General features: G+C 41.6%; 1 protein-coding gene across 1 annotated transcript in view; it reads right to left on the reverse strand.

Annotated features, from left to right (window-relative positions):
• The window catches only part of DDX54 (DEAD-box helicase 54), an 841,349-nt gene that overhangs the window by 724,707 nt on the left and 102,848 nt on the right, over window positions 1–13,794 (reverse strand). Inside the window, 2 exon segments of the mRNA XM_044068440.1 lie at window positions 1,219–1,238; window positions 12,317–12,344. Coding sequence (XP_043924375.1) covers window positions 1,219–1,238; window positions 12,317–12,344 — 48 coding nt within the window.

Genomic DNA, 13,794 nt, shown 5'->3' on the forward strand with positions numbered 1-13,794 from the left:
TGAAATTTATAGCTGCACCCACAAGCATTAACCAATCTAAAATTTAGGTTATCCATGCTAAGACACACATTACAGCCTGTGAACCTACTTGCATATTCTACTCCCAGATGTGAAAAACAGCATTCAGGAAACATTAGCTTTTAAAAGTGCACTGGCTATATTTTAATAAATCAAAATTTTAGTAGAATATAGTGTAGATGTAATGAAGAATTTAGGATGCAGAAAAGCTGTTCTTATTTACATCTAATAATTTCAAATTTAAAAGTTTACTCAGCTGGTTACCCTAATATCAGCAATGTCCAGACTGATTGGCTTCACCTCTAGCTTGTTTCCATGGAAACAATATTCAACTGCCCATAGCTACAGACTTAACTGATCATTTATCTGCTAAAGGAAAACTTTTCATTACATTCACAGTGGTATCTTAGAGTCCACTTAACACACACAAAATAAAATTAAATAAATAAATATAAATAATGCCCTTGTCCTAATCCAACCCAGACATTCACCTATGCAGAAGTGAGAGAAAACATTTCAACTCTACATACATCACAATCATTGCATGTTTACACCACACCCCACAAAGTCCAAGAACACAGCCTATTAAAACTTAAACATGCTTTTGTCCAGCCTCCCTTTTTACACTAACGATTGCATTTCTTAAATCACAGGAAAAAAGTACTTGCTTACTTAAGTACATCTTTATCATGTAACAAATCACCGAAAACACTTTGCTATAGAACATGCAATAGATATCATGAAATGTTTCATATGAATACTGTTAAAAATTGTTTTACCTGGTTACTTTTTTACCCCCTTTCATGTCTTTCCAAACATTAATGACATGAACGGCGGGTATATGCATTTCACCCCCCCCCCCACGTTTAAGAAAGTCAAAACACCTATCTTCCTCTGCCAATTTGTCTTGTAAAGCCATATTTCACAAATGTGATCATAGTCTTACAGTGTCTCAATTATTCACCAATTTCAGTGTTGCTAGTCTTCTTCCTCTTCATCTCCATCTCCCAACGCCAGTCTCTAGTTCAAGTCCAAAAAGTCTTGTAGTCAACATCTGTTTTTTTTTCTCTCTCTCTCTCTCAAGCATTTTCTTTTGGAACATTGGAAACATTTTCACTGGAAAACTCCAACATGAGCGTTATTACCAGTAGAATGAGAAACAGAGTCCTCCATGTGATGGCTTACTTTTGTTGGACAAACTTTTGTATTTCCTCCTTAGCCTGTTCCACATCAAAAAATGACTTTAATCCTCCAGAAAACAATATTCTAAAGACAGTTGGGTACAGCAGATTGACTCTTGCACCTGTCTTTCAACAATCCTGGATTACTGTGATAAATGTGCTTCTCTTCTGCCTGGTGTACAGTGATCGTCATTTCCACAAACACTTTGCCCTTCTGCTACAGTTACAGCTCTATCAGCTCTTTCTGTTGGTATGACTGCATCTTTACCAACACAGGTCTTAACTGCTTCCTCAAGGCCAGGTTTGGAGCATACACAATATTCCCCTTCAATTAACAAATCCTGCTGTGGAATACCAGTAGTGTTACTTATTTGTGTTTTCATAAAGTTAATACAGTCTGTTCCCTCCAGTTTCTCTGGTATGGCAGAAAATCTAAGGTTTTCTCTGCGTGTTCTGTCCTCTGACTGTATCATTTTTTGAAACCGCTCTTCTTGGACAGTCTCATACTCCGCTAGCCCTTTCTTCATTTCAATCAATAATTTTTGTAGTTCATCTGAATAGACGTTAAAGCTTCTTCCATTTTTTTCCCAGCCTTTTGTTATTTCAGTTGATATACCCCTTCAACATTTCATTCATTTTAAGCAGCTCTGAGCACATTTCATTTGCGTTTGCCTCTAAAGTACTAGAAGCAATCGTTTGTACCAAATCTGGAGCTTGAACTGCTTTTGCTGAACAGCAGCAAAAGGATTCTTCCCAGTCAGTGTTTTCTCTTCACTACTTGATTTTCTTCAGGCTAAATTTCTTCTTCTTTGCTGGCAACTAGGCAATGTACTTACTGCCCAGTAAGTAAGTTATCCTAAACCAGCAGAATAACTGGCCCTTATCTATCTATTTTTTCACATTGGGATAGAGAAAATGAAGCTGCTGATCAGTGTGCAGTCAGCTTGGAAAATGCACATTACATTCTCTTCAAGGTATTCCAATCGTTCCTCCTAAGAACTTTGACTAAGCTGAGGAAGGGGGACCCTAAACTTTATTTGGGCTGAATAACAGGCCGTAGCATCAGTGTTCAGAGTTCAACAGAGAATAGTAGTCCTGGCTGCTAGGTTTTGAATGGAGTAGGGCTTGTTAGTTCCCAGGAAACATTCTTCTAGGCAAAATGGTAATATTCTTATCTTCTTTGACAATCTCCTTGTAAAAAGGGATAAGTATTTATCTAGTACATTACCATCTATAATTTATCAGAAAGCGTTTTGCTTGCAAGGATGCATGTGACCAGGTGGGGGTTATTCTCCCTTTTGTATATACTAGCATTGTAATACCTAGGCAGGAAAAGTCAAGACACAGCTGTACTGCTGCATGGAGTTACTTTTTGGGAGCAAATGTTAGAAATAGAAAGGTGCTAATGCTGCATCCACATTCAGTGCAAAGTTTTCACTAGACAAAATTAACTGGGGCCTGTATGGCAGACTGTCAGACCAACTATTAGAAAACATGGAGGGGAAGACTAGAGTGCATTGGCACATTTATTGCATGGCTCATGGAAGCCATAAATACTTAGCTGGATGAGATGGCCCTTGGGATGTGTAGGTTTATGTGGGGAAGGAAGTGGTCAACAGAATTCGATAACACTGGTGGGTTTGCCTTCATAGCTTCCCTTCCACCAGTTCTACAAAATTCTCAGATTTTTAGGTGCCTTTGCCAATATTTTAAACTCCTTTCATTCTGACCAAAATGTATGCAAGAGTCTGTTTTACAGAACTGGGCTCTAGGTGAACGACTCCATAATGTTTGGAAGAGTAGGAGCTCCAGTGAGATTTAAAGATGATTTTCAGTAAATCTGCACAGAAACATTCCTAACCATGGGAATGACACAGCATCTGTCTTCTAAGCATAGTTGCAAGACTGTATTGAACAGAATTTTTTCAGTTGTCTGTTTTGAAAGAAAGCAACCAGATCAACTTGAGGAGTTTCCCAAATCTGGATCAAGTTCAAATAACCCTCTACATGGAGGATCTACTCACTAGGGGCTGTACAGTGTCTTATTAGTCACTCTGCCACAGTGTTTTGCTCCGAGCATATCTAAACAATCCTACCCTGGTTTGTGATTTACTTTGCAAGTCACTGGTAAGAGAAGTTTTATTTCTTTTTATATTTTATTTATCACTATTTTTCACTGTTTGTAGGTAGGAAGGATTAGCTTGTTAACAAGATTTACTTTGATTCATATTTTGTTTTTTTACCTTTAATTTCACTGTTGGTTGTTAGAAAGGGATAGGTTTTAGACAGGCAAGCTCTAGCCACCCCAAGGGGCCTTGACAGCTATAAATTCATACAGATTGCAGAGAGGAAAATCCTACAGCAGTTAGGGAAGTCCTGAGCATATCTAAACAATCCTACCTTGGTTTGTGATTTATTGATCTTTATTGCTAAAAAGAGGTGTGACTGCGAGTGTGCAACTTAAAGGAATTACAACTTTTGTCTGGCTTGCAGAGTTTGTATTGTTAGCACAACTTTGCTGTACTTCCTTTAGTATTTAATTGTATATTGCTTGTGTGATTTTTTTTTGTCATAGAAGTTGATTTAAGTCTTGAATTCTGTGGTTACTAATTTTGATTATTTTCTTTTACAATATTTTATTCATTTGAAACTGAACACGGATTCCTTAAATGAGTATGCAATTAACAATTTGCTAATGCACAAATATCTTGTGCAGTGTAATAAATGCTATACATATTTAAATAATACTAGTAATCTGTGTTCCTCGTGTCAAAGGTTGGATGACTTGCTTACCATTGTTAGAAGTAAATTTAGACTTAATGATGATGATTGCACTTGTGAAACTGGCATGGCTTGGAGAAATGTTTCATATATTAATGACTGGGACTGGTGAAATAAATAATATTAGGCAAAGAACAAATAGAACACAGTTAAGACATGATGCATCTATTGTCTGCAAAGATAATTCAACCCTCATTAAACAAGATGAAGCTCCTCACAACTTTGGAATTCTGAATGCAAGTATTTAGCAATCTGAGGATCTGGTTTGTTTAGAAGGAAACAAAAAAAAATGAAAAGGAAGAAAAAGAAACTGATTAATGACTGTAAAGGAAAGAGAATACTTATATTACTGTATCAGAAGCAAAAGATTCTTCAGAGCTGGCGAGCAAAGATATTCTTGCAATTGGTGATTCAATTATTAGAGGAACTGATACTTTTATTTGCAGAGTTGATAATGGCAGAGAAGATAATGAACATCAAATAGTCTTATGCTTTCCAGAAGCAAAAATAGAAGACTTGGAACACCTTAATGTATGGAAATATGGATCCATTTTTATTCATGTCGGTACCATACCTCCCAACCTCTTGGAGCAAGAAATCTGGACAAAGCCATAAATAAAAGTGGGACAAAGACCAAAAAATAGGGACAATTTTTAAATACTGCTCTTACAAACTTAGAAAAATTGGTAGAACAGGGTTTGCATTAGCATGAATTTTCTGAAGGATATAAAGTCTGAAACTCTAATGTCTGTCATTATTTTCTAACTTCAGTCTTTAATAAATTTACAACCAATTTACTCAAACCCCACAATTTTATAAAAAAAGGACCAAAAATATGAGGCAAAAATCTGTACATTTAGTTGAGAGGTACGGTCGGTACGAATAATGTCATCAGCAAGGATTCTCTGACTGTGAGTAGGGAACTGACAGCCCTCTTAGACAGTACAGCTTCTACTGGTGTTAGGACATATTTTTCACAAATCACATACAGAAAGGATAATCAGGTTACTACAGATGGAAAGATTTTTTGGGTAAATACCTACATGGAAATGTCCCCTTTTAAAAATAAAAATGGAAATGTGTAGAGCAGCCAAGCCTAGTTTTGGGCATACATGTTCAAACAGAATGGCATGCATTTGTCAAGATCAGGGAAGAGAATTTTTGCAATACCTGACAAACACTAGGCAGGATTTTTGCCAGGTCAAAAATTTTAACAGTTTACAGATAGCAACATTTGATGCACCTCTAATGGTTGTTAATGCTCAGAGCATTAATAAAGTTTTTTTTTATTGGAAAATTTGCTACGCTCCCACAAGACTGACATTGTTATTGTTTGTGAATCATGGTTGTTATTGTTTGTGAATCATGGTTAAAGAACAATGACTGGAAACCACTTCTGTCAGGGTATAAATGTTTTTACTGTAACAGACATTCTAACAAAAAAAAAAATCAGGAGGTTTTATGATGGGGATTAAAGATAGTTACGAAACCTGTGATTATTACATGTTCAATGAAAACACCAATACTCTAGACTATGTAACTGTGACAATAAAGGCAACCTTGGAACCTATAACAATTGTTGGAGCGTACAGACAACCAAAGTCAAGTGCAGATGACCTAGAGGAATTCACACATTTCTTGCACAAAACACAGGAGGGAAGAATATTATTATCTGGGGACTTAAATTTACCAGAAACAGACTGGAATAATATTGATTCAACAATGTTAGTAAGGAAATTATTCACAACGTATATTAAGGAACAACAAATGCTTCAGATTGTAAAAAAAAAAAAAAAAAAAAAAAAAAAAAAAAAATCTACCAGGGGACGGAACATACTAGACATAGTTTGTGTTCCTAAAGAAAAAAGAAGTTATGTACTCACCATAACTTTGAGTAGTTATACTTCATTTTTCTGCAACCTGTGGGTATTCGGATCCATACTGGATCCGAGCAGCAACTTCTTAAGCATCTGCTCCAAGCTCCAAGCTCCTCCCCCTTACCCATAACCCATCACCATCTCCTACCTTCCCTCAGATCGAGTTTGCCACAACTCAATCAGCAACTCAGTTTTATAACAAACCTTGAAAAGGTTTGGGGGGAGGAGGACGGCGGAATGGTTGCGGAAAAATGAAGTATGGAACATTATGGTGAGTACATAAATGAAGTTAACTACTTCAGATGAAGTTATCTGCAACCTGTGGGACAGAGTCCCCAGCTACTAAAATTCCTGGGAGGTCCTCAAGGAAGGATGTCCCTGAGCACCGCAGAGCCGAAGGATGCTCTCCCTCTGGAGATCAAATCAGATTTATAATGAGAAATGAAGGTATGTGACCTTGCCCAAGTTCCTGCCGCAAAAATATCATCCAGTGAAACCCTAGACCAAAAAGCAGCAGAAGTCGCCATAGATCTGGTAGAATGAAATTTGACAGGACTAGGCAGGGACAGACCTTTGTCTTTATAAATTTGCAAAATAAATTGTGTAATCCATCAAGCTAAGGAAACCTTGGAGATGGCTTTGCCCGGAAAGGGTTTAGAGAATGACACAAATAACTGGTCAGACTTACAAAAGGACTTTGTTCTGTGTAAATAAAAATGAAGCGGTCTATGAACATCTAGCAAATGCAGCTTATATTCACCCTTGTTCTGAAAATTTGGAAAGAAAACAGGCAGGTTAATAGTCTGATTAATGTTTGATTCAGAAGCTACTTTTGGTAAGAAGGAAGGGTTTGTGCGGAGCAAGACACTGTCCTTATGGAAAATCAAGTAAAGAGGCATGGCAGACAAAGCTTGAATCTCAGAAATCCTCCTAGCCGACAATGGCCACTAGGAAGGATGTCTTTCAGGATAAGAACTTAAAATCTACTGAAGCTGCAGGTTCAAAGGGAGGAGCAACTAACGCCTGCCGAACCAAGGTAAGGTCCCAAATTGGAACAGAGTCCTTAATTGGGATCCGTAAAAGAAAGGTGCCTTTAAGAAAGGCCTTACACAGTCTCGAAAAGGCTAGAGCATTCATGTTTTTGCTGACATGGAAATTAGAGATAGCTGCTAGTTGCACTTTCACCGTGGACAAACTAGCCCCTTGTTGGAAAATATTGGCCAAAAAATCCAACACTGCAGGAACACGGGCTGTAAAGGGATCGAGGTTCCTCTGAGAAGCCCAAATAGAGAATCGTTTCCATTTGCTGTGGTAAATCTTCCTAGTGGAGGCCTTATGGGATGCCACCAGAATAGATTTTACTGAAGATGAAAGACCGGGAGTCCTGGCAATCAAGGGAACTGGAGCAACCAAGCAGTCAGCTTGAGGCTGTCCAGGTTGGGCGGACAAGTGCCAGAGGGATGAGAGATGAGATCCAGGCAAGGATCCAGAATCCAAGGAGGAGCTAAAACATGACACCAGAGGAAGGGGAACCACACCTGAAGAGGCCAGAATGGGGCAATGAGGATCACTTTGCACCCCAGTCGGCAAGCTTTGTGAAGAAACTTCTGAATGAGAGGTAACGAGGGATAAGCATACAGTACCTGGGAGTCCAAGCATTGACTAGAATGTCTCTGGGGGGATCCCCTGGTGAGGAGATCAGAGCAAAGAACTTGCTGCACTTCGCGTTGGAAGGAGATGTGAAGAGATCGCAGCAAGGCTGAGCCCACACAAGGAAGATCTCCTCCACTATCGATTGTTTCAGAGACCACTCGTATGGCATTAGAATAGACCGACTCAGCCTGTCCACTAAAATGTTGGAGTGTCCCGGGATGTGCATTGCACATGAGAGGATCGAGATTGCTGCGGCCATAGAGCCTAGGGCTCTGAGAACGTTGCCCACCTTTGATAGCCTGGGGCCAAGGATCACTGATAAATGGGCCCGTAGGCTCTGGACCCTGTCTAGAGTTAGGAACACTTTCAATTGAAGGGTGTCTAGCCATGCCCCGATAAAGTCCAAGATCTGCACTGGGTCCAAGAGGGACTTGGAAACACTGATGGTAATCCCTAGCTGGATTGCAAGATGAAGGAAGGAGTCTCTGGCCATGCAAAGAAGACACTTGGTGGAAGCAGTGAGGAGCCAATCGTCTAGGTAAGGAAATACCTGAATTCCCTGAAGCCTCAGGTGAGCCGCTACGACTACCATGACATTGGTAAACACCCTGGGGGCTGTGGTGAGACCGAAGGGTAGGGTACTGAACTGGAAATCATTGGCTCGCAGCGAAGGAATCTCCTGGAGCTTCTGCAAATCTTGATGTGGCAGTAAGCGTCCTGAAGGTCTATCTAGCACATCCAGTTGCATTCTCGAAGATAAGGTAGAATGGACTGTAGGGTGACCATCCTGAATTTCTGCCTGGCTACAGCCAGGTTCAGGGTTGACAGGTCCAAAATGGGCCTGAGGTCCCCAGTCTTTTTTTGGCACTAAAAAGAACCTGGAGTAAACGCTTGATCTGGACTGATCTGGGAGGACCGATTCGATGGCTCGTTTGCGAAGCAGCTTGGAAATCTCTAGTGCTGCCACCTCACTTTGAGCGGGTGGGACATATGGGAGGCGCTTTGGTTGGACGGGAGAGGTAACGAATGGGATGTTGTAGCCTCTGGATATTATTTGAAGCACCCAACGATCCACAGTTATGGACTCCCAAGCCGTTGGGTGCAATGATAATCTTCCCCAGACTGTCTCCAGAATAGGACAGTCGAGCAACCCCTCAGGGCTGCTGCAAGGGTCTGTCTGAGAAGGTCTCCCTAGTCCCAAAGTTCCTCTGCTGCTGGGGCGGCGTCTGTCCGGTCCCCCTCGGCCTCTAGGGGAAGAGTTGTCCTGAGAGTCCTGGGAAAACTGTGATTTTCGGAACCACATCTTCTTTTGCTCTCTACAATTCCTAGAAAAGGAGCTTTGAGGGCTAGAGAAGTGGAATCCGACTGCAGACAAAGTCTTCCCGTCCTTTTCACTCTGGACCAGAGTGTCAGGTACTGTCTTCCCAAAAAGAGAAGAACCATCGAAGGGAGCATTTGTGAAAGATGCCTTGAAGGGGTCCGCGAATTGACAAAGTCTGAGCCAAGCGTGTCGCCTCAGCCACGCCAGTCCCAGCCGCCCTCTCCGCTCCTTCCGTGGCATGGGAAAGAAGACACATGGACGTGTTTGATACTGATTTGAGAGTAGACATTTTCACGGAGAACAAACGCTTGTCCTCCGGCGACAAAGACTCTGAGGGTGCCTCAGCGAACTCCGTGACTAGGTCTCGCTGCAGTCATATGACATGTGCCAAATAATTCAGCGCTCAGATGTAAAACATCGCTGAAGAAAACACTCGCTTCCCAAATCTTTCCACCATCCTGGATTCCTTGTCCGGAGGGTGGATCAAGGAACTCTCCTGTGCCAGTTCCCTCTTGGTGGCTGCTGCAACCACCATAGCATCCACCGGGGATCCTTTGTACCAGGTCTGTCTGTCGGAGGGTGGAGAAATAATCCTGTCTGGGCATTTGTTATCGGCTGTATGGTGTCAGGCTCCTTCCATGTCCGCGTGGTGATAAGATCCACTATGGGATCCGCAGGAGGGTCACCCAGTATGTAGATGGGCCTGTGCCAAAGGCCTCCAGGAACATCCATAGAAGGTTTGGGGCTGGCTGACCAACCTCCCCTCTTGTGGAGGATCTCCATGATGTCTTCAAAGAAGACATCCTTCGGGAGGTGACCTGGGGGAACGTTCTCCATCTAAATCAGTGTCTTCTGTCAAGGACATGGGGGAGTCCACGTGCCTCCTTTTACACATGTGCTTACGGGGACCCTCTTCAGTGGGACTCTCTGAAGAGGGCTCGTGAGCTATGAGGGGTTCCTCCTGGGGGTCCCCTAGCATGGGCTGTCCCTGTTACAAGCTGAAGGGAGTCATAACTGAATTCAAGGAAATGGGCTGGGGTCTTGATCCTTGGGAGAGAACCCACCACGTCAAATGCCGATGAAGAGCGTACCTCCTTAGAACCCAACAAGGAGGAAGCTCTCCCCGGGTCCGCTGTGAGGATCGGGGCTGAGGCAGGAGTAGCCGAGTTCCAAGGAATGGCTCAGATCCCATAAAGTCGGAGCCGAAGACACCTCCATTCCCTCGGATCAGACTTCCCTTCCTCAGCCCCGAGAGTTGCTCAGATCGAACTGGTCTGATCAAAGGAACTCAAGGTAAATCACTGGCGTCAAAGTTAGAGGAACTACCAGCGCCGAACCCCCACCTCCAAGGATCCTCGGATCTATAAACCCCAAAACCGCAGGCCAGATCGAGGAAAGAGAAATTGGATTAAGGCATGGAGGTCCCTAGCCTGGCAAGACTCCCATTTGGATTTGGGTCCGAATAAATCTCATCATCCTGTCCATATCCAACTCCAATAGAGTTGAGCACAAGGAGGCGACAGACTCTGATCTGGCTGGTCGTTGCAACTACCTAGATGAAGGCCTCAGATCCAACGGCTCCATCGGCACCAGGGAGAACCTCAGGGAGTGTTGCCGAGGAGATGTAGGTCTAGACACTTGAGAAGGCGAGCTAGGGAAGGGCTCCCGCTCTGGAGACTGCAAGGCCTATCCCCCCCTCTTACCTCTGTCCATATTCTTCCTGTCCTCTCCTTTAGCCTCCCCTTCAACAGGTCTAGTGGAAGGTTGAGTCCCAGCCTGGGGGGGGGGGGGGATTCAGCAACTGCTGGAGGAGCAGAGGCCGATGCATCCAAGGAGGAAACTGGTAGAAGGCCTTTTGCAACCAGTTTGGCCTTCCATAAGGCCCTGGGGTCAAACCCAGTGCACATGCTGCACTGTGTGGCCATCGGCCGGTGAAAGACTATGTCCACACACTATGCATTTTTTTAAAGGTAGGCTTTGGCTGATCAGCCATACTAGTAACACACACAGCCAGCCTACTTAAAACTAACACTCTAACACACACACCTAAGGGGTAGGGACGGCATTACTAGACTACTTTACCACAAACTTTTTTTTTTTGTATGAAAACCGACAAACAGAGAAAGGGGGAGGTAAAGGGAACTAAATGACAAAACACACACACACACACACACACACACACACACACACACACACACACACACACACACACACACACACTATATAGCAAAAAATTTGATCAAAGTCGCATACTAACATCCAACACTTGGAGCTACAGAGATCACGATGCTGATGCACGAAGCGGCAAATGAGATCTGGAGGAAGGTAGGAGATGGTGATGGGTTATGGGTAAGAGGGAGGAGCTTGGAGCAGATGCTTGAGAAGTTGCCGGCTCGGATTCGATATGGATCTGAATACCCACAGGTTGCAGATAAAATGAAGTTAACTACTTCAGATTTAGTGTTACTTAAAGTCAAGTTTTACCATGTTGTGTGGTGATCATGGGGTTATAAAGGTTAATTTGTTGCTACATAATTCTGCCAAGCTGAAATCTAAACCAATGCACAGAAGGTTAATTACAGATTATATGGAAGCAAAACAGTCACTATGTAAAACTGGAGATGGAATGAAGTTTTGAAAGAAAAACTGTTTGAGTGCAAAAAATAAAAAAAAAAATGTTTAAACATCAGTATCTAGGCATACAACATCAAGGGGATATATTTCCATAACAACAACATATCAGATTAAGGTGAGACACAAAAAATATAAAAAATGGAAGAGAGGTCAAACTACAACTTTGAAAACTGAAATAAACAAGCTGGACAAACAGCTTAAGCAGAGTGTGAGACAAGATCAAGAAAATTTTGAAAAAAAATGTATAAAGATATTGACCATAATAGGAAACCTTCTTATAGATACATAATATGTGGAAAGTAAAGACACACAAATTGATAAACTGTGTGCTGATTCTAAAATTTATTCTCAGACACAACAGATCATAGACATATTTACAAAATCTTATGCAAAACAGTTTGGCTCAATAAAAGGGGTAATAATCTGTCCTAGTGACATTCAGAAAACCCCAGATACTGAAATTAAAATAGTAGATTATACTGAAAAAACTGTGAAAATGGATCTAAACAAAGCACGGGGAGGAGACTGAATTAGTAACAATGACCCGAGAACACTTCAGCAAGAACATATGGTACCATTATATCCATTATTCACGAGGTCATTATAAATATGGGTAGATTCCTCAATATTGGAGACATGCAATTATTAAACCTGTCTTTAAGGGAAAGGAGAGTAGGAACAACTCGGAGTCATATAGACCTTTAAGTCTACTTTCATGTTGTGGAAAAATAATTTAGAAGGAAATATTGGATACTTGAAACCATATATCAGCATGCATATGTTGAAAATAGATTATTACCACCTGTAACATGATGAACACTGCCCTAATTAACTTTTCCAATACCATAAACACGCACAGGAAGCAAGGAAAGCTGGTCCCTGCCACCTTCTTAGACCTATCCAAGGCATTTGATACAGTTTCCCATAAACTCATCTGTCTAGCAGAACTCAATCTTGATGATCCCACTCTTCAATGGTTTAACAGTTACCTAAACAACCAGTCACAATTTGTCAAATGGGGCAACTCCCTATCCCCCCACTCCCTGTCACATGTGGTGTCCCACAAGGTTCAATCATTGTCCCCCTTCTCTTCAACATATTTACAAATAATCTCCACCTAGCTACCACTAAAGCCAACATTGTCCAGTATGTGGATGACACTACCCTAATCTGCTCAGCAACAGACATCCAATTACTTCAAAGTAAAGCCCAAGAATCCTTCACTGAGGTAGAGAACTGGCTAAACAACTACCAACTAATACTAAACCCCCAAAAAACACAGCTAATACTATTCCACCCAACCAAACACTGCAACGCCACCTTTACCATCATGTCTACCAATGGCACCCTCATCACTCCAGTAACTGAGGCTAATCTCTTATGCATCACTATTGATCATCAAATTAAATACAACAAGCATAAATCCAAAACTATCTCTAAAGTCCATAAAAAACTAGGTTGCCTATATCGTTGCAAACTATTCCTAACCCCTGAGACTAGAACAATAGTCAGAGCTCATCTCTTATTAACACTACTTTACGCCTCTCCAGTTCTCGCCAATATTAACAAAACCAACCTGAACTCTTTACATGCTACAATAAAATAGCTAGGTTCGCTGCCAATAATAGATCACATTCCCACCATTGCCTATCCCTAACTAAACTGCACTGGTTAGAATTTCCAAACCTCCTACGCTACCACCAACTGATCATAGTCCATCAAATTCTCTTCCATCTGGGGAAGTGCCCTGCCCTTGCCGACATGCTAAATTTTCACTCTAAAAGGGAGCTACGTTCATGTATCAAAAACCTGATTGAAGTTAATCCATGCAATAACAGTTCTGGGGAGGTCTTATTCTCCCATGATGTTGCCAAAGCATGGAACACCTTTCCACCTGAACTCAGGCTACAAAGTCACACAGGCACTTTCAAAGGCCTTCTTAAATTACACCTCAATACTAACCCTCTCTGCAACTGCAGAGACCCCCCCCCCCTTGAAGACCCTTGAAGACTTTTTCATATGTAAATGACTCATTGAAGCCTTTAATGCATACACTATACTCTCACCTGAAATGTACTTTTTGTATATACTGTAAATAATGGTACTACTCCAGAGGATCTTATTGTTCTACATAATTGTTTTTTGTACTTCATGGTTTCTCTTATCTTGTATGCCAGTTTTATTGTTATCTAAAGCATGTATGTACACTTATTTCTTTGGAGCTTTTCTCCCCAGGACTCCACTGAAAAAGGACACAAGATGTCCAGTTGGACTTATCCTGGTAAAATAAATGTTAAATAAATAAATATAACAGCAGCTATGAATGAAA

The sequence above is a fragment of the Protopterus annectens genome, chromosome 4.part0 (assembly GCF_019279795.1).
Source record: "Protopterus annectens isolate FY-2018-M chromosome 4.part0, PAN1.0, whole genome shotgun sequence".
Classification (NCBI taxonomy): Eukaryota; Metazoa; Chordata; order Ceratodontiformes; family Protopteridae; genus Protopterus; species Protopterus annectens.